This window comes from Blennius ocellaris, assembly GCF_963422515.1.
Source record: "Blennius ocellaris genome assembly, chromosome: 14".
NCBI lineage: Eukaryota > Metazoa > Chordata > Actinopteri > Blenniiformes > Blenniidae > Blennius > Blennius ocellaris.
In genome coordinates this window covers 7824868-7850613 of record NC_137663.1, presented here as the reverse complement: position 1 = coordinate 7850613, position 25746 = coordinate 7824868, and the positions used below count along the sequence as shown (strand labels likewise).

The following is a 25746-nucleotide window of genomic DNA, read 5'->3' as shown; positions in this document are numbered from 1 at the left end:
TACCTCCTCCATTTAAATAGTATTGGTTGTGTTTTCTGTTAATTCCATAATTTTTGTGCACCACAAAGCCTGCATATTACTATTTACGTAATATTACTTATATGTTACCCTGTCCTATTAATGTTTAACTTAATTTCTTATTTATTCTGTGTTTTCCATTGTGTGGGGAGTAGCGTGTTGAAATAATTTCGTTCTGGGATTAATAAGTATTTCTCTTCTATTCCATATTAGTTTTTGATCCAACGGGTTGCATTCTTTGTGTAAGTGCCTTTGTTTTCTGTTTTCTTTTGTCCCACCTGATGCAGATAACAATGTGTGAATGCAACATGTACTTTTTCCTGCCATTACAGTATTCTAAACGAATGATAATGACAAAATATGAGTACAATTTGAATAGGAAGATACGCCTTGCTTTTTGTTTCCAGTACAGCGGAAAAAGCCGTGCACGAGAGGAAGTGCCACGTGTCCACACTGCGCATGCCTGACGCTTTTGACGTCAGACCGCTAGGTGATCCTGCTTCCGGTGAAAGAGGAGAAGTGTCTCACTCCTTCACTCCGACAAGGCCCGTCCGCTCACCGCGGGTAGCTTAGCGGGTTTGGCCACCAGCCATGGCTTTGTGATTTTCGCCGAATCACTCTACTAACTTTGTTCAAGAACTTGGAGACGGTCGCCGTTACGTGGCCGCTTCGCCAGAGCCTCAGGTTCAAACGACCGGCGAGCTAGTTAGCACGCTAACGACGCAGCTAGCTTTAGCAGCTCTGAACTCGATCCTGGTTTCTATTTCAAGATGTCAACAGCGGGGTTTAACTCCCAGAACGGGACGGGGACGGGGCAGGCTTATGCGAACGGTGAGTAACATTTATATTAAGTTTAAAGCGAACGCGGCACGGTTAGCAAATGCTCCTAAAGCAAGTAACAGGCGAGCTGTATCGTGCTAACTGTTAGCCAGCTAGCCGACTTGCTTAGTAACGTAACTGAGCTGTCAGGTGTGGTTACGATATGGTGACAGCGGTTAATCTTGACCCGTGTTACCCTACTTACTTAAGACGTCAAAAATAGTTGCCGTTGTGAACCTACGCTCACTAAAGATGTCCTACGAACTGCTAAACTTGGCCAGTGCTTTCTTCTGTTGGTTTGTCGAGGTGGCAGACCAACAGGTTGGACCAATTGGTCCATAGAACTCAGCCCAGGTTTAAGGCTGCACTCCTTTTCTGTCATTTCTGTCATGTAACAACACCATTGCAGTTTTAACTTCTCACGTCTGGCTCAAACATCCCTCGACTAGTTTTGAACTGATTAGGAGATGGATATGTAGTTCTATCAACATCTGTATGTAATCAACAGCTGACTGTTGTTGACTTCGGTGCAATTCAAAAACAATTTGACAATAGTTATCATGTAACATGGAACTGAAAATATATGTATTACTGCTGATATTGCATTTTCTGATTTGCTAAATAAATACCAGGCTCATTTTCTAAACGAGAGAACAATAAACATGTGGAAAAGTGTGCATTTTGAAATACAGAGCTTGACTTCAGAACAATAAAACACATTTTAAAAGTAATTCAACACATGCAGAAAGTCTCACTTCAGAGCCTCTGATATGCAGGTTGAGGAACCATTGGTGATTCTGGGACCATATTTAGTTTTGATTCTGTTCATTGTGGAGAAAGCTGCCTCACCTTTGTGTCTTATGTACAGAGCGACTTTCCTCAGACCTGGAAAGGAGTCTCGGGAACATTTGGGACCAAAAAGTGGAAGTGTCAGTTCTTAGAAATGGCTCTTTCAAGGCAACATATGCTTGGAGATCAACCATTAGCACAAAGAGAAGCTCAGCATTTACCAATTTAAAGTTCTGTGTGACTTCTTTTGAGAAGCCCCTGACGTCTGTGATGAGAAATGACTCTGAATGAATATGGGGAGCTGTAGTTCAAAGTTGAAACTGTTAACATGTTTTCTCAAGTTGATAATCGGCAAAATTAAAAAAAAATCTCAATGGATGTAAACGTCTGGAAGGTCCTGATGGACTGGTCATACTGGACTCTCAGACTACTGATTCTCTGTGATCTCACTTCTCATTTGAGTGGGTTTTTCTGTTCAAAGGCTTTGTGTTTTGTCTCATAATGTTGTTGTACAATGACATTTTAATAAGAGTAACAGACTCACAGTTTTTGTGCTGCCAGTGGGGAAAAATGTGTGATTTTCACTGTCAACATTTCTTTCTTTGGAGAGGGTCATCAGCTCCTGGTTTTTCCTCAATTTCCTCTGTCTTATTTGTTTTTTCTCTCCTTTAGTCTGTCTTTTTCTCTGCCTTTATCCATTGTGAATTGTCTGTCTGTCAAAGTTTTTCCCTTAAAATGCACAGATTTGATTGGCGACATGGTGACGGTTTAACTCGCATGCAATTGGTCTTTGCATTTCCTCATCTTCTAAACTGTAAAGACTATAAACGCTGCACCAATTCAGATGGAAGCTCTCCATCCAGTTTACTATTACTGCCAAGACGATAAAAGCCACGTCTGTTAAAAATGAAGCTCTCCGCCAGTAACCTTCTGTTTGGGCTGGAGGTTGGTCCAGGTCTGAATGGGACAGCGTCTGGGTCCGGACCTGGACCACTGTCTACCATTTAGTGATGCCTGGTTATACCGTTTCCAGTCTCATCTGTGTGTTTATTACTTCAGTCTACAACCCAGATTTGTTGCTCTCACTTGTTTGCCATCATACAAATTGCTGCACATGTGGCAGTTTGGGACACATCCAGTTATAATGGAGCTGGCATTTCTCCTGCCCTGATGTAATTGTTTTGCCTCAAGCTGAAGTTTGGTATATTCCCAAGAGCAAGTAAGATTAATATAAAACTAATCAGCGACTATGCAAGAAGTGTGCTGAGTTCTGTTTTTTTTATCATCATCAGTGCATGTGAAGAAGATATCTTCTACTATGCAAACAATGCCTCCACTGTTTTGCTGGAGCTGTTGATAAGCACGTGTCTGTTTTCTAAATGGAAATTCTTAACCTATATTAACATACAGTTCTTTCTTTGGCCATACAAGTCGCTCATTGAGTAGTGATAAATCTGTGGTAATACAATGGAAACTTTCTTTGAGTGTGATGAGTTGCAGCAACAATCCTTCTAAATTAATTTCATAATGTAGTGATCATATGAATCATGATTCAATTAAATCAAAAGAATTGTAATTTCCACAAGGGCTTCACCCACAGTAATAGCATTTCTGATTTAAGTTTTTCCAAGGTAATTATCAGACGCATAGCTTTAGTTCTAACAAGCTGGACTGGAAGGGAATCTGTCTTTTATTTTAAGCAATCTTAGGGATTTTTTCCCCTTCATTTAAGTTTGTTTGGGCTTCAACAACAGGTCTGTGTCCACATCTCCCTCTCTTTTGCACTACATGGGTGAGTGATGTACACGACTGAACATTGTGTGTGACAGTTTCTCTGCTCACGAGTTGAAATGAGATTGACATGGATTATGCTTCTTCTAACTTTACTCATTGACGAGCGTTGTTTTCTAATCCCCTCTCACTCTGCTGGCTTAGCCGTGTTTCCAGTTATGTAGTAGAGGGCTAAGTGGATAGTATCAAGTCCATTTTGCATTAGGTGATCATTCAGGTGCAAACAACAGTTAAAGCCCTTCGACCTGCATTATTTTGATTACGTATTTATAGAGAGATGAATATGCTATACTTCATTCAGACGTCCAATCAGAACATTACTCTTTTTCATATTTGGCTTTCTGGGAGGCTGTCGAGGGATTCTTGATTGTGCAAAAATCTGTAGTATCTCATGTTTTAATGTCGTGTTGAAATTATGAAGGTCAGACTTTGCTTGGAGCCCCTCTCTCACCGTCACCGATGGCTGATCATTGAATTAAATCTATGTAAAGAGATTAGAGCCTGGGTTGGTTGTTCATTGGTCATTTAGTGGAGCCATGTGGTTATCTCTTGGTGTTAAAACACCACTGCTGGGGTGCCATTGATATTTTTTATTTTTTATTTTCATAAATGCTTTGATTGAAAAAGTACAAATTCAAGCTCTTTCAGACTGTGGACTCTAACAATGTTCAGCTCAACAGTTGTATGTACTTTTTAGTGTTTGAGCTTCTGGACATTAAGTTACTTCTCCTAAATGTTACATGTTAGCTGTGGTCAAGCATGAAGAGATTATGATCTGCAGTCGTTCAATCCTGCAGACGTTTTGTTGGGAACATGGAGACTGAACCTTCTCAACACAAAGTGTGACATTAAAAAAAAAAAGTATATGATATGCATAATTTTTGTCTCGGTTTGATTTAGTAACTTTCTTTTTTCATCCTGTCTCCAGGACCATCGCAGAATCCAGTTGCCCTCCAACAGCTGCCAGGAGTTAGCTATGGCATGAGTCACCAGTCAGCCTACAATCCAATGCAGGCCAAAGCTCCTTCTGCCCCTGGCCCTGGACAGTATCCCTCTGGACCATATCAGCCTACCCCTCCAGTTAACTCCTATCAGCCAGGCCCACCTCCGACCTCTTACCCATCCGCCGCAGGTCGCCCCCTGTTGTCTGCACCTCCAGTAGGAGGTCTTCCCTCTCATACCCCTCCGCAATCGGCAAGCCCCAGTCCTGGTCCGAGACTACTGCCGGCACAGGCCACACCACCTCCTCCTGCCGTGTCTTCAGGTAGTTACCACCAGAACCCCCAGCAGCCTGGGGCTCCGGCATGGCAATACAACGCAAGCGTCCCACCGATGGGGCAACCCCCTCCCTCCATGAGCATGCCCCCTCGAGGCCCTGTGGCCAACCATGCGAGTCCAGCTGCAAGCTTCGCCGGACCACCGCCGTCGTCAGCAGCTTATGGCACTGCAGCACCTCCTCGTGTGTCCCAGAGCACCATCCAGCCCCCAGGCCCAGGGATGCCCCCCTCATCTCTTCATGGATACACTCAAGCAGGTAGGAATGTCCTGTAAAAGTTCCTCTTGCTTTTGGCTCTGCACAATGGAACGCGCTCAATAAATATTTTACTTGTAATTGAACTGGTAATTACACAGAAGCCAGGCAACAGTTGCCAGTGAGAATAAATGAGACACTCATGATGCAGGTGTTCCCTCAGGTCAAATTAGTACACAATGAATCATCTTTTCTTCCGACTTAATAACATCAGGCCAGTGAACTTGAAAATATTTACACTGATTCAATATTACCAGATCCGGAATTAAGTGCCTATGGATGCTTTACTTTTTAGTTATTTCTACTATCATTTCTTTCCACTGAACCTTATGTAACACAATTTCTGCTATTTTACTGTCATTGTGATCTTTCTCTGACATGTGCTGCTGATATGCGTATCTGTAATACTGATATGTTGGAAGTGGACATTGCCCTCTGTTCTCCTGTTGAATGTGCTGGCAACTGTTGCTTCTGGCTCCATCCTGAACACTGAGACTCATTTTGAACAAAGTTCAAACAGAAAAGGTTTATTGTTTCCAGCTAAAAGGAGGACTGGGCTTTTACAGCAGATCCATTATTTCAATTTGCATTTTCATCTGATCATTAAGCTGTTTCCTTTTATTGATTCTTGATTGAATTAATCATTGAGGTTTACAACAGTTTTTTTTCTCTCAGTATCAAGAATAGTGAAGAATCTCAGTAAACAGGAAGTGGCTTTGTTACATAATCAGAGTACAAGTTTGATGTGTAATTTTTGTCTTCTGAGACATATGATTTGTCAGCATTCTGACGGTCAACTATGATTTTTTTTTCCCGTAACATTTTGGTAGTGTGATACTTGGAGAGTTCACGTGACAAATGGCAGACATGTTGCATAGTATTCTCAAATTGGCTTAAAAATGTCAAACATAATGACATTATATAGGCTGTGCACTGGGCTGAGACGATATTGAGATATTTGATAATGCTTTAATCAAAGTTCCAAGTATATAGAGAAAAGGTGTTAAATAGCCATTGTAACTGGTTTCTGTACTAATATAAAGTACTACTGCACACAATATTTTGTGATGCAGATTATTGTTATAGTCATTTTTATGCTTCTTGGTGTAATTTTTTTTCTTTCTTAAATCGGTAACATATGTCCGCTGTATTTTTATGTTTCCTTTCCACAAAATGATCGTTGTTTGTGTCATTTATCAAAACTCTTGTTTAAGAAAATTGCATAGTTGGATGTGAATCTACTTTCTGCCTTTTCTGATCAATACATTCACTGAGCAGTTTGTTTTAAGTTACATGCTGCCCTGAACTGGCTGTTAGCGAGTGGAGATAAATGAGTTGCTGCTCTAACATTAGCTGGCTGTACGTTTAAAGGAGCACAGCTGTTGTCGCCACGACTCCACGCTTGTTTGGTTACAGCATCTCTGCGATATCTCGTGTCCTCCGTGTACTTGAGACGTGTTAACAGGGCAGAGGTGTTTCACACAGCGTGGTTAATTAACATAATTTTAGAAAGGAGAAAAGTTCTTCTCTCTCTGTGTCTGTGTGTACGCTGTTGGTTGAACTTGCTGCTGAAGCATAAGAAGCAACAAGCATCAAATGTCTGGATGCTCAAGGAGGCCCTTTTAAGAAGCAAAACAATGTTGGAACTATTTGTGAATGTAGTTTTTTAACGTTCAGGACTTACTGTATTTCTCTGGGAAACTGAGAAGCACCGGACATTTTCTCTCTTCATATGATAAATGTGTCGCCTGATTAAAACGGAAAGAAATTATGAGTCTTGGAAGTAATAATTCAAATTTACTGCTGTTGATTTTCAACAGGTGTTGCTCCTCCACCAGTGAATCCCATGGCTCCCCACACATACCAAGCAAACAGACCTGCCTACGGTCCTCCGCCTACAGGTCCTCCGCAAAACATACGACCCACTCCACCTCCCACTGGACCCCCAATGGGTAGTGCCACACCTCCACCACCCAAAGCAGATGGTAAGCCTTTTCTCCCTCTTCATACGTTCAGCTTTATTCTTTCTATTGACTTTAAAGGCTGAAAAGATTTCAACTGGACAGTTTGGACTTTACCAAAATGTCATGAGATCACGTTGTAGAACACATTCCTTAATCCCCTTGACAGATTGGTGACAGAATGCATGCATGTAGACGTACACACTGGGAAACGACAAATGAATTGCCCCTTGTCGGATTAATAACAGCGTCTGAACTGAACATGAAATGAACAGGTTGCTGTTGTCGGTCAGAATAAGGACGATACTGATTTGATGAGTCGCTGATTGTATGTTGACACTACCAGTGTTAGTCAACAATTCTTTGTTCTTTTTACCTTCCCTTCTATCCCCTCCTTCTTCCACATGCCAGCTCAGTGTGGGGGGGCTGTGAACAGCACTCTCTCCCCCACTGAGCCCGACTGCCAGGAGGGGGATATTGAATGTCCAGGTGTGGCCCAATTTATATCACTCGCTGTTTTTGTCGTAGTGCCGCCATACCAGTCCTGTCTTCTCTGTGCAGTTCTACAAGTGTTCTCAGAAGTGCTACTTAAGGATTATTTAAAGGCCCTTTGAAATTATGTTGGGAGTGCTGTTTATTCATGTTGTTGGAGAAGCTTTCTACACTTGATTGACATTCCAGCAGCCATTTGTGCATTCAATGGCTCATCAGAAAAGATACACTTTTTAACATAAAAGGATTTAATTGATGTGAAAAATAGTCTTTTTAAAAAAAAAACAATTGGCACAAATCAAGAGATAACTGAACAAGATGACACCACTGTTTTATATTTCATGGGGCCTTTATGTCTGTCTACTAAGTTTTCAGTGCCATGTGTACAATAAGAGAACGAGTAAAGATGCTTTGCTTTATACCTTTTAGCTGGTGGTTATAAAAGTATTTTTTTGTGTCATCTAGTGTCATCACAACACCCATGCTGCCTCTAAAGAAACATGCTACTCAAAGTGGACACGTTTCCTTCAAATATCATCACTTCCATCAATAGCTCCACCATTAGCATTGCTTTTCTTTAAGTGTAGCCCTTCTGTCCAACTTGCTGAACTCTTTCTCCGCCGTACAATTCATTCATAAGCATTAACTTCCCTTCCCCGTGCAGCCTGCTGATTGCCAAGTGCCACCGAAGAGTATAAATTACACCTGTTTTTGCTTTGACACAGGAGCTTTGACTGGAAATGGCCCACAGGCATCAAATAGCTATAATCATGTTGACAACAAAATGGGTAAGTTAGATGTTTCTTTTTTGTTTTTTTTTCATTGTTTCTCATCTACGACATGCACAATTTAAATGTACTGAATTTGGTTTTCAAGCTTCGAAACAGTCTTTTCTTTTTTTCCTTACTGTTGCAAATTTTACAATCGGTCTTTATTCTGTCATAGATGTAAAATATCTATCAATGGCTGTCAGTTTGGGGAAGTGGTAATTAATCACTAGTCTTTCATTTTCTTACACGTAAGGGTAAAGGTGATATTCTTATCTGTACACGAAGGTACACTACTTATAATTTGCCTCGCGTTTATTTTTGTTCCACTGGATTTGGAGCACATGCACATAAAACACATCAAAGCCTGTTAAAAAAATCAGGGAATCAATTGCAATGGGTTTTTTTCATGACTCGGCAAGCCGTTTTGCGCACACACACAAAAACGGATTCAAAAAAAGTCATTCAAAGTGGATGAGATTTTGGTGGAAAATGCCCCAATACCTCCTTTCTCCATGATTTAAGCTACAAACCTCATTTAACGTTTAGAATCTTTCCCTATCGGTCCAATATTCAGCTGTGAAAAAGCTTTTTTATTTTTGATTATGACTGCTGATACTTTTTCACCATTACTGCTATTATCACACGTACACATTATCCTATACATTCAAACACACAATGATAGTTACTGCTTTGTAGTGGCAGTGTGGAGGGAATACAGTGGGCACACACAAAATTTTAATCCAAGATTGTCTGTCAAGCTAAATTATAGAGTAGTTTATATTTTGCACGTTTGGTCATGAAGATGTCAGAAGTGCTCAGCAGTCAGTAACACTTGTGTCCTGCAAAAAAAACCTGTTGTATATTCTTTTTAATCCCTTTAGTATCATTTTGCTGCACATAACAAAGAACCAGAAAGATGTAAAATGTTGATTGATGAATGCATCGTTTGCTCTTAGTAATTAGAATACCGATATAGTAAAACAAGCAGACAGTCACTAATTAATTTTTTCTCTCCCTCCGCAGCCGGTCTCACTCAGCCTGGACCTCCCGGTCGGCACTTGGGCCACTACCCCTCCCTCCCCCCCGGGTACCAGAACACCTCGACTCCCTCTCCCATGCATCCCGCTCTGCAAGCCGCCACTCAGCCTTATACTCAGGCACCTCAGCCGTACCCTCAGGTGAGAGCAGGGCTGATCACCTATTATCAGCAGGATGTCACGTCTTTGCTCTCTCAGAAGCAAGTTTCCTTTCATATATTTACTGTTTCAGAAATCAAAACATCTCTACAGTCCTTACTAGTATTTTTAAACCCAACGATAATGTATTTTCTTACCTATTTTAGATTCCTGGGTAATTTAGCTGTCTGAATGTCGAACTGAATAGCTTGTCATCATTCCTTCTCTCAGATGACCGGTGGCCCAGGTATGGCCCAGCTGAGTCCATCACTAGCTGCCATGAGCCTCCAGTCCAACACCCCGGAGGCCCTCAGAGTTGTCAACCTACTGCAGGAGAGGAACCTGCTGCCACCAACCCCGATCCCAGCCCCCACACCCTGCCTCCCCCAGGACCTGCAGAAGATTAACTGCAGCCCAGAGTAACACATGCTCCTCTAATACTGCATTAGATATAATTTTTATTAAACTTATTGATTGAAAATGAGAATTCTTGCATCTGAAGATGTCAACAGTTATTTCTATAGTGCATTTAGATGAGTCGGCTTAAATGTCTTGTTTGTGCCTCCAGGGTTTTCCGTTGTACGCTGACCAGCATCCCTCAGACCCAGTCTCTGCTCAATAAAGCGAAGATGCCTCTCGGCCTGCTGCTCCACCCCTTCAAAGATCTCTCGGTAATGCCTCGGTTTGTTATTCAGTCTTCACATACTGCTCATCAACAATATTTACATTTTCAACTAGTCTTTTTTTTTTTTTCTCCCGTTCACTTTTTGAAACGTGCATGTGTCTTTAAGCTTGTGTAAACATGAGAACGTGTTTGCTTATTAGGTTAACAGATTATGAACACGGAAAAAATGCTCTCGTTCTTCTGCCCAAGTTTTTTCCATGTATGTTTTTCCCGAGGTTTAAGAATTATAACACATGGCATAGACGAGTTTATCATGCTCCTGTATGAGAAAAAATTATATATTTTACTCAGTTACCAATGAATCTATTGGTTTTTAGTCCCAGAACAGATCAAACTATCCTACCTTCATTGGGTCAGTCGCTGCAGTCCTATATTTCTTGAATACAACCTGAATACTTATCATTTTACTTCCAGAAGGTCAGTCGTCTTCTGTGTCTCCCAAACCCCTTCTTATTCAGTTGTATAAAAAAAAAAAAAAAAAAAACACACAGCAGAACAAATTGTTAAGGCGATGGTTACGTCAGTGAAGACTAAAGAATCCTTGTTGAGCTTCGGGTAACGAGTTACTTCTACTTTTATGATCCAAATGTCACAAATCAAAGAGTGTGAGGATCGGGTCAGTTGTCTCTGAGTGTTACTCATGATGAAACAGACCTTTTGTGCTGATGCAACATTGATATTGCAGTAGAAAACATCCCCACAGCAACAACAGCTGACAAGTTACTGAAAGATGTGCAGTTACAAAATGAGTTCTTTGAATTTTGCCTCAGCTCATCTTCAGTTCTTGTTGTCGCACTCCATTTCTAAATTTGCTCAGTTCATGTGTGTTTGCGAGTGTCGTTGTCAGTCCCAATGAGCAAATGAGAAAACGAATTTGCCTGAAGGTCGATTTTTTTTTTCTTATTTTTTTTTTTTTCTGTGGCTTTGTTGCAGCAACTTCCTGTGGTAACATCCAGTACTATTGTCCGGTGTCGCTCATGCAGAACCTACATCAACCCATTTGTGACTTTTCTGGACCAGAGGAGGTGGAAGTGCAACCTGTGCTTCCGGGTCAATGATGGTAAGAAACCGGGGAGCGGTCAGGAAGATGTATACTCCAAAAGGATGTCGGTCTTTAAAAAAAAAAAACTTTTATTTGGCGAACTAGTACAGCATAACAATGAAGTGCATTTCATTTAGTCTTTATTGTTGTCATAATGTTCCTACGCTTCCATCTTGGTCAGCAAAATATTTTAGTATGATTATATTGGTGATATTTTATTTTATTAAAAAAAACAAATAATAAACTTGAGATGAAATTCGCCTGACAAAAAAAAGAAGAAAAGCAAAATCTACTTTGTTGCACATTGGTGTAATTGTGAGGCGTTAAAATAGTATTTCTATAAATGTATTTGATTGGATGTTGTGTTTCTGTAGTTCCAGAGGAGTTTATGTACAACCCAGTCAGCAGATCATATGGAGAACCACATAAAAGGCCCGAAGTTCAAAATGCCACCATTGAGTTTATTGCTCCATCAGAATACATGGTAGGTTCAACCCTCTGGAGCGTTTCCAGGACAACGCTATTTAACTTCATGTGATGAACTCAAGTCATCGAACCAATTATCAACATTGCCAATTGTGTGTTTGAGCTTCTTTCCACGAGTTGTGTTTTCTGTGTTTGTGTCCAGCTGAGGCCACCACAACCTGCTGTTTACCTTTTTGTTTTGGACGTTTCCCATAATGCAGTGGAGACAGGCTACCTGAATGTCTTCTGTCAGTCACTACTGGACAACCTCAACACGTAAGTGGAAAGTTTAACTTAAAATAACCTTTTTTTTTTTTTTCCTGTGAGAACTTAAACTAAATTGCAGGTGGTTAATAAATAGAAATTGAATTTAGAATTGGTGTACCAAATTGTTGCTTATAAATGCTTGATTGACTGGAGTTATTCCCTGCATGCAACTAGTAGAAGTCATACAAATAACTGGTGCATACATTTATGTATACAATTATTAAAACATATTCTTTCTAAGTACAGAGGAGAATAATTAATTCCCATAATGTCCGAAATCAGCAGTTCTCTTACTTTTTACAGTTTTCACTATGGCTAACGTGATAAGCTCTGCACGGCGAATCAAACAAACGAGACATTTTTGATCAGCCGTGATGTGAGACTTTTTGCCCACCGCATCGACATAATTTAACTTGATAAGATTATAGCAGACAGCTCAACCTCTGTTTTTCTTTTCACACACAGTCAAAGTCATAACTAAGCAAGACTGCATGAACCAATGAACCAATGGCGATACAGATTTGGATCATGATACAATATTGGTTACATTCTCTGTTTTACTTGTCATTCTCATTAATGTTAATGAGACTCCCGGCGTTACAGAAGCCTGTTTGTGTGTTTCAGGCTTCCTGGAGATTCACGGACAAAGGTAGGCTTCATCACCTTCGACAGCACCATCCATTTCTACAACCTCCAGGAGGGACTTTCCCAGCCTCAGATGCTGATCGTGTCAGACATAGAAGGTGAGACGCAAAGATCGCAACAGCTGCCTGCACGCCTACTGCACAACTTTAGAAGCGAACGAGTCGGGACAGACCTTTGATAACCCCTATTTTATTATAAATTGTATTTCTGTTATCTAATGGTATTTCTGCTGTTATCAGAGTAAGAAAAAAAGATTATCTTACTTGTTTTTGAGGGTGTATTTGATTGCGTTCCCATCAGTTGGTTTAAAACAATTTGTGCTCCACAGATATCTTTTTACCAACACCAGACAGCCTTCTAGTAAACCTCAATGAATGCAAAGAGGTAAGAAATATAACTTCTACTCCTTTAGTGAATGAATCTACCCTCAAACATGAAGCACTGTGACAAAGCAACACCCGCGATGTCACTTCAATGACAATTTTGTGGCGTGTTGCTGCTACATCTGGAAAAATCAACAACTTTTTCAACTTTCCAGACCGTTTCATTGTGCAGTAAAGGTTTTCACTGTAAGAGTCACTCAAAGAATCAATCTCAAGGTGTCGTTAATACAACAATAGTTGAAGCTGAAGGCAGCGTACACCATTCACCCACGAGACCTAATATGTACAACTACCAATCATAGATGTGTATTCAAGAATGTATCATCACTGTAGTCACAGTGTTGATAAAGGTAGCCTCTGAATTGTAAATCGGTGGAAACGTCTCTTAAAAACTCTTGTGTTTTTTTTCCCAGCTCGTGCAGGACCTGCTGAAGAGCCTGCCCACTTTATTTCAGAAGACGATGGAGACTCAGTCCGCACTGGGTCCCGCTCTGCAAGCAGCCTTCAAGTTGTTGTCGCCCACAGGAGGGCGCCTGTCTGTTTTCCAGACCCAGCTGCCTAACCTCGGAGTGGGGGCGCTCCAGTCGAGAGAGGACCCCAACCAGCGGGCCTCTGCCAAGGTAAACCCAGGATTCTCCGGGGGGATTGAGTCTAAGTGTGTTCAGCATCGTATTGTCTTTAACTCGCACTAGATTAATTATTTTCCGTCACTGAGACAAAATCGTTTTGGATCTGGGTAGTTTTTCCATTATTATTTAGTTGTATTTTCTTTTGCCATTAAGGACGTCCAGCACTTGGCCCCGGCCACAGACTTCTACAAGAAGCTGGCTCTTGACTGCTCGGGCCAACAGGTGGCCGTCGACCTGTTCCTGCTCAGCTCTCAGTACTGTGACCTTGCCTCACTTGGTGAGTCAGAAGAGAAGACATGGTCTATTTTACTTCGTGTTATTCACATATTCAGAGCGCAATGAGGCGCTTTAATATGACATATAGTTACATCATTTCCAAAATGTCAAAATTGAAACAGTCTTTGGCTTTGCCTCTCTCCTTGTGTGCCCGCTCTCTTCCAGGCTGTATATCCAGGTATTCTGCAGGAAGCGTTCACTACTACCCCTCCTACCACCACCAGCACAGCCCTGCTCAGGTGGAGCGCTTCCAGAAGGATCTCAAGAGATATTTAACCAGGAAAATTGGCTTTGAGGCCGTCATGAGGATACGCTGCACCAAAGGTAGATTAGAACACGTATAACTGAAACGGTGTTTCTAATGTTTGTCTACATTCCTCACCATTTATGTTTACGAGTGCATTATGCATACCCTTATTATTAACATACATGCTTCAGAGCCCTTGCGTAGGTGTTTTTCTTTTTTTATCTCAGTTTGATTGACTTTTAATGTGTCATTCTTCGTCTCTGCAGGCCTGTCCATCCACACGTTCCACGGAAACTTCTTCGTGCGCTCCACAGACCTGTTGTCCTTGCCCAACGTCAACCCAGACGCCGGCTTCGCAGTTCAAATGTCCATCGAGGAAAACTTGGACGACATGCAAGTCGTCTCTTTCCAAGCTGCTCTGCTTTACACATCTAGTAAAGGTACACGCACACACACATTTTAAGTAAAAGTTTATGAGCTTTTTTTATATTGTGTATATATATATATATGTTTGTTTATATAAACTGGGTTATCTCCTGCAGGAGAGAGGAGGATCCGTGTGCACACTTTGTGTCTCCCTGTGGTCAATTCTATGACCGATATCTTTGCTGGGGCTGATGTACAGGCCATGTCAGGACTGCTGGCTTGTATGGGTATGTTCTGAATACTGGCTGCACCGACACTGCGTCACGGTTTCTTGAAAATCAAAATACTTTTGGAACTTGTACCAAAATACTTACAAATATGGATTCTATAAATCTGAACACACAGCTCTTAACTTCTATGGTGTACGTACTGTCACTCATGACAATATTTGTATATAGTCCAGTTTTTAGAAATGTTTTATTTTGATTATGCCCGAGATAATTTTCTGAAACATTTAGTTACTTCTTTTTGCCACAGTAAATAAGCTTCAAATTGACAGGACACTAAATCCTCACAGGCTTTTCATCCACTTTGCTCTTATTAGCACTGACAGATGGTGACAAGCGGCGACAGCTGTGGTTGCTTAGCAACCACACAAGTCCGTCCCGGCTCGTATGACATAAACTCAGAGGACAGAGGCAGACATTTGTCATCCCTTCAAAATCTGACACACAAGATCTAGTTCATCAATATTGTGAACATGAACTCTGTAGAAGTTCTAGAATGCTTAGATATTTATTCAGATCATTTTAATGGAACCACAACGTCCCACAACGGATGCATCTTGGAACATGTGATAGAATTTTTTTTCCCCACCGCAGATTAAACTAATTTGGTATCTGTTACCCACCTGAACTGTTCATCAGTTAATAAGCAATGAATATCAGACAATGTAGCTGTTTTTATAATCACAGATAATGTAATTATGATCTGATTCTCTAATTTCTGAACCTAATATTTTCATCACATTAATATAGGTTAGGTTCAGCAGCAGACTTTTTTTTTTTTTTTTACTTGTACCACACTTAATAGACTTTTCTTGTTGTCTTGTATATGCTCAGTTATATTTGTATAGATTTTTTTTCCCCCCACTTCTTTTCTTTTTATTGGTATTTTCGTGGTTCTCCAAATTCTCCACATCACGTTTTACCTTTGGCATTCATCTGTACATTACAGTTAAATCTCCTAAACATCCACACCTATAGAAATAGTACAGAGACGAATGATTGGTCCTTCCATCATATTATAATAGACACTCAAGGTATTTAGAGGTAAGATTTTAGTTACTCTCCTGAGAACAGGCAAATGTCGATGCACCTTGGTGTTATTAAAAAAATTAAAAGTAAACAGGACCATGAAGTAAATCTGACAAGAACATGAAAAAGAACATTATGTAAAAGATGGCCTCACTGGTTTAATATACCTCATCCATCTTTTCAACAAAGCAATTTGGTGCAGTCTCATGGCAAATGTCATTCTTTCAATCTTAAAAAGTGAAATGTTCTATTTCAATCATCTTTTAGTTGATTATTCTTTTGATTTTCATTCACTGACTTTTTGCTTTAATTGAATCACCAAAAACTTGAACTTGAAAACCTTATTGTTTTAGTTCTTCCCTGCATCTTTTAAATGACTTTGATATGTAGGGTTTTTCAAGTTGATTCGCGTGATTGGTACGGAGGTCTTTTGCACATGATGCTGCTGCTTTAAGATTAGATTTGCCAGACATTTTGTGATTGCTGATGAAGGGGTTCCTTCTCTCTCCAGCTGTGGATCGTTCAGTGACGGCCAGTATGGGTGATGCCAGAGATGCGATGACCAACGCCGCCATCGACTCGCTGGCGTCCTATCGGCAGTCTGCGTTGACGATCCAGCAGCCTGGCCTGCTGTCCCCGGCCTGCCTCAGACTCTTCCCGCTCTACATCCTCGCTCTCCTCAAGCAGGTCGGCCATTTATTTATATTCTACACTCACTCTACGGCTGCAACAATTTTTTTTTGTTCCACGATGAACTCCTTTTCCCCCAAGTTTTTTTCCCCCCCTGCAAAACTGATGGGTTTTGTGTGTTTGCACTGTGCAGAAAGCCTTCAGGACAGGCACCAGCACCAGGCTGGACGACAGAGTGTTCGCCATGTGTCAGCTGAAGTACCAGCCCCTCGCTTACACCATGCTGATGATCCATCCTGCTCTGTACCGTGTGGATGATCTGACTGACGAGGTGACAAACATCATCTCGATTAGATTAATTGTATAGTTGAAAGGCACAAGTGTGGAACAAAGGCTCGGTCGTCTCCATTTGTTGTTAAAAGTGGCCGCTCGCGCTCTACTTTTCTTCTTCAGGGAGCTTTGAACATCAACGAACGGACCATCCCTCAGCCCAAAGTGCTGCAGCTCTCGGTAGAGAAGCTCAGCAGGGAGGGAGCTTTCCTCATGGATGCTGGAACTGTACGTTTACAAATTCACATCAAACGTCTGAACAAATGTTGAAAAGTCTGACTTGGCATTTTTCCCACTCACTACAGTCTGTTACTAAATAGACTTGCTTTCATCACTATTTAATCTTTAAACATTCATAATCTGGATTAGCTGTGGTTTGGTACTTGTACTTTTTGTCCTGCAAAAGACAACCAGTTCCTGTTTCTTTGATAGCAAATCATATTGGAAACTCAATCATTTCTATTCTAAGAATAGATTCCAAGCCAGCCCATCAGATTTCCAGTGTTAGACCTCAGTACTTACTGTGTAATTATGTCATTGTTTTTCTATTGTTCCTCAAGGTGATGTATTTGTGGATCGGACGAAATTGCCATCCCAACTTCCTGTCACAAGTGCTGGGCGTTCCCAGCTATGCTGCCGTGCCTGATAATCTGGTAGGAAACCTGATGTTGCAGCACTTTTATGGACTTTGCTTCATCTTTCTTCATCTTTTCTTCATCTTTTTGTCCCAAAACGAAAAAAGACTCGCCATGCAACCAACTGTATTTGCTTCACACTCAGCGTTTGCGCCAGAAAACTGACTGTTCCTTCTCTCTGCACAGTATCACCTCCCAGAACTGGACACGGCGGAGTCGCAGAGAACCAGAGCTTTCATTGGGTGGCTGAGGGATCAGAGGCCATTTTTCCCCTCCATGCATGTTATCAGGTGAGCATCACAGGAAACATCACAAGATGGAAAGTCATGATATCTTGTACTATTCAGTTTAATGTTTCTCAGTATGACCAATGCAAACTATGCCTCTATTATATTATTAAAAATGCCTCAATTGAGAATATGATTTGAGCAAAGTATTAGAAGAAACACTACCTGAATTCCAGAGTCGTCTTATGTTCGAGGTTTACGATTCAGCTTCAGTGTTGTACAGCTGTTAAAATTCTGCACCTCAAATGATTGAGGCTGGTGAGAGGAGGCAGAACCATCGAAGTGGAGAAGCAGGAGCTCTGTACGAGGAACCAGTTCAGGACATGAAACTCCCTCTAAGGAGGAAACGAATAAGAAGTTGGATGACGTCACACTGTTAGGCTCCCATGTCACTTCCTGAATATCGGACTGATCTTTGTTTTCTCTCCTCCGTTCGTCGCGGGACCAGGGATGAGAGCCAGCTGAAACCCGCCTTTATGCAGAACATGATCGAGGACCGAACGGAGTCGGCGCTCTCGTACTACGAGTTCCTTCTCCACCTCCAGCAGAAGATTTCCAAATAAACACACCGAGTGGGTTACGAGAGAACACTGAAGCAAGGACACGCAGTAGTGTATGTGTGAATCTGTAAATCATGCGAGTGCGCACTTGAGGATACTTGTTGATCTGACTCGGCTGCGCTCCAGGTCCACCATATCCGAGGGAAACCTGAGCGGAGATAGAATTGTGTGGCTGAAGAAAGCGAGGATTCCACAAACGATAGATTCTGATCCCTATTTGGCACCTTTTTTTTTTCTTTTTTTTTTTTTAACTGCTCAAGCGGCATGTCGGAAGGAAAGAGAACTAGAAATCTACAATGATTAAATGAATCAGTGTTTATTCTCATAGAACAATGCTGTCTAACTGAGGTATCGTTCAGATACAGTGCAGGCAAAGAAACGTGTGAAGTGTTTTTTTTGTTTAAAAAGCACGGCGGTCTTTACTAATCAGAGTCAAACAGATGTATGTTTGTATGTATGTATGTATGCCCGAGACGAGGTTCATGAGGAAGGTCTGTGCTCTTAGACTGTTCTTGGGTGTCACCTGGAGTATTTGTATACACAACACCTGAGCTCTCTAACACTCTAATGTACCTGAAGGACAGTGTGCTTTTTATTTCATCGTCTTTATATTTGTGTGACGAACAAATCCGTAGACTCTGTTTGTTAAGGTTTTACCGGTGTTGGAAGGTGGGCCGACCTTGCTGCTCCTACTGCCATGAATGTGCAGATCTGGCAGTGAAAAGATGTTTGGTCGGTCTCGTCTGTCCTTCAGAGACTCTGCTCTCTCTCTCTCTCTCTCTCTCTCTCTCGGGACACCTCTGACGACATCCCCGTTCAGTCTGTCTGTTTCTTTCTTTCTTTCTTTTTTCCTAATTGTTTAATTTATGAGACTCCCAACCTGATTAAATTCTATAATTGCCTTGTATGGGAACTCACTTTTTATTATCAAAACCTCTGTTTAAATACAGACTCTATATATGAAATATTTTAATATAATAGGATATGGGAAATTCTTTAACACAGACATAACAAAGCCATTGTGATCTTTTAGTCATGCTTATTGATACTTGTATATTGAACAGACTGCATTATATAAAGGTAAAGAATTGCTGATGATTTTAGTATATAAACTAAGGTGAACTGATGCTCAGAAAATAAAATGTTTGGGACTTTTTAAATGTTTTGGTGGCTGATAATTGTTTGTTCCGTGGAAAACAGATGGCGAGACAGAAAATGGACCGATTCAGTGAATATTATTCTCACTGGATTGGATTTCACACATTTTGTAATCTATGTATTATAAAGGTAAAACTGTATTTTGAAAAGAGGGCAACATGTTTTGGTCTTCATGCACAAATATCTTGTATGAAAATGAAGTGAATTGTTTTTTAACAGAAGATGTGAAAAGTCACATAATTGGAGCCCTTGAATTTAGGAATGGTTTTATTTCACTAACTAATCTTGCATCGCATGAAGCATTTATTCAGGAGCCAACACAAGTTGAAATGAGTGCAAGACTCAAGTTCTCCTTTTCTAGTCAGCCTGACACATCTTTTTTTTTAAACTCAGAAGTGACATTTCATTTGAAAGCAATAAAGCCATCCTCTCCATTAAATAACACCATTGGTACAAACTGTAAAGTAAACACTATTATGCAAAAAAAAAAAATCCTTTGCACCTGATAACGGCTCAAACCACTCAAAAATACTTTGCTTGTGATTTATTACTCAGCCTGTTGGAATTCCTTGACCTGAGCCCCGTGGGAAATCAGTTGGTAATAGTCCTGAAAATAAGGGATGCCACATCTACAGAACAGATGAGTATCTCGAGTGATGACACACCTCATAGATTATGCATCAAAATTTTCATGCGTATAAACATGATCAATGCAGGGTGGGTGCGGGTATGGCCCAAAGTGCTCCACAGAAAATGTGATAAAACAAGGCAAAGGAGAAAATGATTGAGAAAATAGGCATTTAAAGGTGAAGTAGGTGATTTTAAATGGATTCAAAAACGTCCTCTTCCTCACCGGAAGTTGTCACTCGGGCGGAAACAACCGTACGAAGAGTTGTCATCTATTTGACGTCATCACTGTGCGCCCTGTGTGCAGACAAGCTCGGTCCATTCCGTTATGTTTACCGTCTAATCTGACGATCTGAGGCCTGCGAGTTGTCACCATTCAGCCCAAACATCGACACATTGATGTGCTGTGACTATATCTTGTAGTCGGTGCTCATTTACTCCATTTTAGTTTAAAAAAAAATGGAGTCCGCCGAGGCCAGCGAGGAGAAGACGGGCTCAGTGTCCGCGGCTCAGAGGAGAGCCGAGATCCGGAGGAGAAAGCTGCTCATGAACTCCGAGGATCGGATGAACAGAATCGTGGGCTACGCCAAAAGCGAGACTGACAACAACGGTATGTGGGGATAAACCAGCCTGTTTGCAGCCCTCGCTGGTAGGGTGGGTCTTCTGCAGTCACTCCAGTGACTCCCTGCTTTTGTCTATTCATTGCCATTAGTTCACGAGGAATCAGCCTTCTGGTCAGGTCATATTGAGGAGATATGCTCATTAATAAAGGAGGCACCCGGCATACATCCTCTCTGTACCAATGCTCTGGAATCAGTTGACCTAAAAGAACATTGTAACTTGGAACTAATGAGAATTATTTTAACCCAGAAAGATCTGCATTATTTTACTCCTAGCCTCCACGTCACACTGCTTTGTCCGTGGAATTGGTACTATATTTCAAAGAGAATGATAAAGGACAGGGCTTTCAGTCAAATGTTCTTATTGTGAAGCTAATTCAATACATACAGATCATATTTACATTTTGACAAATGAAGAATAACCTTTATTTTAGAATTGTGTTCAGGTTCGTGGGGAGCTGGAGCCAAGCCCAGCCAACGGCAGGATACACCCTGGACAGTCCGTCACGGGACAAACACAGAGAGATAGACAACCACACACACTCGCATTCACATTTAAATTTTGTCTTTCCCACTGTGAGGCAAGAGCGCTAACTACTTACAAGTATGTGCCTCCATCAATTTATTGTTACCACCCTCGTCTATTAGAAAGATTGGAACTTTATAGCCCTTCATAGACTTTAATCCATTTTGGTTATTGCACTGGACTACATCTATCTGGAGGAAGAATAAAACCCATCTTATAGGACCAGTATGTTGTTTTAACTGTATTTGTGGTCTTTATATCCACAGAGAAGCTGTCTACTGGGTTTGTGAGCACATTTAATACACGTCTGACCTTTTTACAAGTTAGTGACAAATATCATCCACTATCAGCTAATTGCCCTTTGTGAGTAGTTGCTGGAAACATAAGGGGAGAAACGGACATTAAAAGGGATGTGATTGATGTCATCTTCTCTACAGGGGCATCTCGGCGTCCCACAGAACCTCGTTTCCACCTGGACCTGGACAGGACGGAGCCGTGGTCCTCCTCATCACCCTCCACCAGGCCGTCCCCCTTCCTGGCCGAGGCTTCGGGACTCGGCAGCCGCTCACACAGTGCCACCCCCGAGCGGAGGGGCTCGCCGCTGCCGGACTGCGGCGAGCTCCCCGCGGGCTCTCTGGATGATGACGTGGGCGGGCTTCGACAGAGGCCGAGGGGAGAGCGGGCCTCGGACGACATCAGTGGCTCGCCGCGTCGAGGCCTCCAGAAGTACCTGTCTCGTTTCGATGACGCCATGAAGCTCCGGGGTCAGCTGGCCAATGAAAAGCCTGAGCAGGACGAAGGGTCGGAGGCGGAGGAGCTCGATCCCTTCAGGATCTTCAGGCTCGTCGGCAGCGTCCTCCTCGCTGTTTTCGTCCGGGTTTTTGTCTGCAAGTATCTGGTGAGATGCTGCAGTTGGTTTGATTATGAGGACTGTGCATACATTTGTCCTTTTTATTTTGTTTTTTGTGCCTGTCACGGTGTTTGAGTTGATGCTCCTTGTTTTGCTGATGCGACCCTGTTGAATCATTATTTTTCAGTCAATATTTGCTCCGTTTCTGACTCTGGAACTGGCCTACATGGGACTGTCCAAATACTTTCCGAAGGTGAGTTTCTTGTGGCAGCAGTGACAGCTGAGAAGGCCATAACAACCACATTGTCATGCCATTACTGTAAAGATGCACTGTCACATACCAAATATAAAATCAAGTCTTTTTCAATATGTTGCAAAATTCCCCCAATCAAACTTTTTAGCATTTCCAGTGACTAATTCTCTACATGAGCTTCAGTGCCCCATAAAAACTGCCTTTCCATTATTGTGTACCTCTGTCTCACACTGCAGTGTGTTAGTTGCAAAAAACACGCCAAGAGTTTCACTTTTTTTTTTCCTGATAAATGCATCAATCAAGAGAAGTAACTGGGAATAGGAGATGTCTAAGGTCAAACATAGCTTCCGTGCTGTTTGTAAGAAGTAATAGCAAAATAACCCCTCTCTCACTAACTCGCACCCACGTTTGTAAAGCAAAACAAACACGGCCTCCTTCCTGGTGGGTGCTTGAACTTGAATGTGGTTTCCAGGTGGAGAAGAAGGCCCAGACCACCGTGCTGACCGCGGCCCTCCTGCTGTCCGGCATCCCGGCCGAGGTCATCAACCGCTCCATGGACACGTACCGGAGGATGGGCGACGTCTTCGCCGACCTCTGCGTCTACTTCTTCACCTTCATCCTCTCACACGAGATCCTGCTGGTCTTCGGCTCGGAGACCCCCTGATGGTCGGATCGCAGTGCCCTCCACCCACCCCCACCCTCCACCCCCCCTCGCCCCCCCCTGCAACAACGCATGCTCATTTACGCCCCCTGGTGCTTATTTGTCGTCGGCACTGTGAAAATGAGCCCCTGCTGCCTCACGACTCCCAGCACTTGGACAACCTCTCATTGTTTTCGCTTCTCCGGCTTGAACTGACCCCGTTTGCTGCAGAGCGCCTGGATCGGGTTTTTCTTTTTCGTGAGCAGAAGTTGCGAAACGGACAATTTTTCTTCTGTGTACGAGTGAAGAATGTACCGCCGTTTTATCGGCGCAGAAAATTGTTACACTGGGCAAACGCCCACTTTGTTGGGAAACACTGGAGTGTGTCGATGGGCTCGGTGGTATTTCTTGTTTTAGTTCAGGTCGCAATAATCCATCCATCATTTCAGTCAGTTTCACAGCTTCTTACTGGAGTTTATTGCACCACTCAACCTGCAAGCTTGAGGCTGCATGTTCTTTCTGTGCCCGCGTGGGTTTCCCGTAGATTCTCCGGCTTCTTCTCACAGTTTGAAAAGGCGTGTACGTCGGTGTGAACATTGCTCATTGACTCTCTGTTTTGGTCTGCCCAATAGTTAGCGGATATGGGTTAACTGAGCAACCTTAGACCGGATCATTTGGAAATGACAGTTTCCAGTAAAATGCCTTACGTCAGACTACTTAAATCATGAGGTATAATGTAACACATGCCTGAAGGAAAGTGTGTCAGCAAACCTTTTGGGGTTTCAACAGCATGGATTCAACAACAAGCTTCATTTACAATATTTTAACACTCACTTTTTGATTAAAGGAGATTTCTGTTCATATTTTGGCCCCCAAAAAACTACCAGAGCTCGGTGTACTCACTTTAGTAGCAGTGGCATTTAAGTATCAAAGCAAACAAATGGGAGATGTATTATTTAATAATTGTATATCCTTGATTTATTCCTTGTCTTCTCCCTAAACAAGTTGGATGGGATATCATTTTTACACAATAGAAGATCAGTTGCAGATATTTGAGTCTCTCATGTTGCCAGATGTTCATTCTGATCCAGAAATAATCTATTTCATCAGATTAGATACAAATTAAGTCTTTATTGTAGTAGAAGTACTGCAGTACAGTCTCTACTTTTACAATTATTATCCACTGGCAGATGGAATAATAAAAATACACTACAGCATTGACCATTTACTCAATTAGAGATTAATTTTAAATATAACTTGTCAAAAAAAATGTTTTTTGAACTTTCAATATTGAGGCTAATCCTGATTACATCTTGCATTTACAATGGGAGTTTGTGATTTTCTGCATGTGCCTCGGCTGCTCATAAATCAAGTCATTGGTCATCGAAACTTTGCAGGCACTTCAGGTCAAATCAGTTCAAATGAAGGAAGATAAGTTATTTAAAACAGTAATCGAAACAATCAATCAGCCCTGAGTCATTCTACAGCAAAGCCTCTGGATTCTCCTGAACAACTACACCTCAAACTATGTCATGCATATTAAAAGTACAAAAAAATAAGAAGCCTGCATTGGCCAAGATAAATGTGGGGCAGGGGGGATTACTGATCGATGTGGAAAAACCACAGGTTTGGAAATAAAACGGAGGTATTAAGTCTTGATTTGTTGGAATTGATAAGAATGAAACGAGCAACAAGCTGCACATTGAGTTCCGTATTTCCCCTCGTACGGTCGCTCGTCGCCTCAGCGCTGCACCACTCGTACTGTAAGGAGACGTCACAAGACGACGTAAAGTAAACTTGAACACTTTGAGCTTTTGAGTCCTGAAAAGTTCAATAATCAGACCTTTGCTTTTATCCTCAGGTTTCTTTTCGCTCTTTTTTTTTACGGGAATACTGCCATTTCCTTTCCTGGGAAATCTGAGGGTTTTTTTTTTTTTTAAACTTAACTGAGTTTCCAGGTTGAAGCAGGAAGAGCAGAGCCCAGATAGACGATCATCATCTGAACGAGTTGAGAAGAGAAGTGCGGACGCTACTGATCTTTCTCAAATGTTACATGTTTACATACATGATCCTGCAGCCTCAGAGATTCGGCGTTAGTTTCACTGTTCAAATGCTTCAAAATAATGCATTGCAGGATTTATCTCAAGAACCCTTTTTGCTCTGCGTTAGTGTTGTGACAAACCTCCATCATAGCAGAACAGGCATATTTTCCGTTATAAAGGGTCCACTGACATTACCAACAGGTTTCCTCGCCTCAGAAGCATTTAGCCCTGAAATGTGGAGCGTTTCATTTTTGCACGGCTGCGAGATTTCAAAACCGCAGCGAACTTCATACATAAGCGGTTTTGGGGGGTTTGTGGGAATTTCTATGCTTATGTGTTCAGTATTTCTGGTGATGTGTCCTGCATAGCTTTTGTTCAAGCTTCATTCAGATACTCCTTACTTCTACATGTCCGCGCTTCAATTTGACCCAAACTAATTTATTAATGTGAATACTCCTCCTCTTTTTTTTTTTTTTTTTCTCCTGTGAAACTGATGATTTACTGGCGATTTATCCTGCAACTTATCTGATCGACTTGATTGTTTTTGATATAATGGGTTTACAGAAAAGTAAAGCTGTTTTTGAATATGTCTGACAGTATCCTACATGTTTGAAGTAATCGATTTAGTGTTGATGTGATGTAAACAGCCTCGTGAGCAGGACGATTCATACCAAATAAATACTCCTTGTGTGATGTACTCGTACTTGTGTTGGTTGTTTCTCACGTGTTTTCCATTGCGACGCTCTGAGATTTGAAGGAGACAGAAGCAACACTTTCCAGTAAAACTAACTCACATTATTGATTTAATCCATAATAAGGCATCCAGTGAAATACTGACTTGTGAGTAAGAGATGATGAAAGATGTTTCACACCTGGTCGGGGCATCTGGGAGAGCTTCTCTGAGAGAACTGTCACTTTTCA

The 25746-nt window shown here is 41.7% G+C and overlaps 2 protein-coding genes across 2 annotated transcripts; both read left to right on the top strand.

The window, feature by feature from the left end:
* The first annotated feature begins 537 nt into the window (after positions 1-537).
* On the top strand, positions 538-19254 carry sec24a (SEC24 homolog A, COPII coat complex component). The gene is made up of 23 exons (XM_080509223.1): positions 538-849; positions 4346-4951; positions 6769-6933; positions 8127-8189; positions 9195-9349; positions 9578-9765; positions 9915-10017; positions 10965-11091; positions 11448-11557; positions 11702-11814; positions 12430-12548; positions 12779-12834; positions 13247-13453; positions 13616-13739; positions 13904-14062; positions 14252-14425; positions 14528-14638; positions 16179-16354; positions 16491-16628; positions 16751-16855; positions 17188-17280; positions 17449-17552; positions 17998-19254. Exons 1-23 carry the CDS (start codon positions 789-791, stop codon positions 18110-18112), a joined length of 3372 nt encoding a protein of 1123 aa, XP_080365349.1. The 5' UTR covers positions 538-788; the 3' UTR covers positions 18113-19254.
* A 946-nt stretch (positions 19255-20200) lies between these two features.
* On the top strand, positions 20201-25508 carry camlg (calcium modulating ligand). Its single transcript, XM_080508939.1, has 4 exons — positions 20201-20504; positions 21478-21938; positions 22078-22143; positions 22616-25508. Exons 1-4 carry the CDS (start codon positions 20354-20356, stop codon positions 22805-22807), a joined length of 870 nt encoding a protein of 289 aa, XP_080365065.1. The 5' UTR covers positions 20201-20353; the 3' UTR covers positions 22808-25508.
* The last annotated feature ends 238 nt before the right edge of the window (positions 25509-25746 follow it).

Coding starts and splice junctions, on each gene's coding strand:
- sec24a (XM_080509223.1), top strand. CDS start 789: ATGTCAACAGCGGGGTTTAACTCCCAGAACGGGACGGGGACGGGGCAG. Junction 9,766..9,914: donor AAGATTAACTGCAGCCCAGA/GTAACACATGCT, acceptor TTGTGCCTCCAG/GGTTTTCCGTTGTACGCTGA. Junction 16,355..16,490: donor TCCTCGCTCTCCTCAAGCAG/GTCGGCCATTTA, acceptor TGCACTGTGCAG/AAAGCCTTCAGGACAGGCAC.
- camlg (XM_080508939.1), top strand. CDS start 20,354: ATGGAGTCCGCCGAGGCCAGCGAGGAGAAGACGGGCTCAGTGTCCGCG. Junction 20,505..21,477: donor AAGCGAGACTGACAACAACG/GTATGTGGGGAT, acceptor TCTTCTCTACAG/GGGCATCTCGGCGTCCCACA. Junction 21,939..22,077: donor TTTTTGTCTGCAAGTATCTG/GTGAGATGCTGC, acceptor ATTATTTTTCAG/TCAATATTTGCTCCGTTTCT.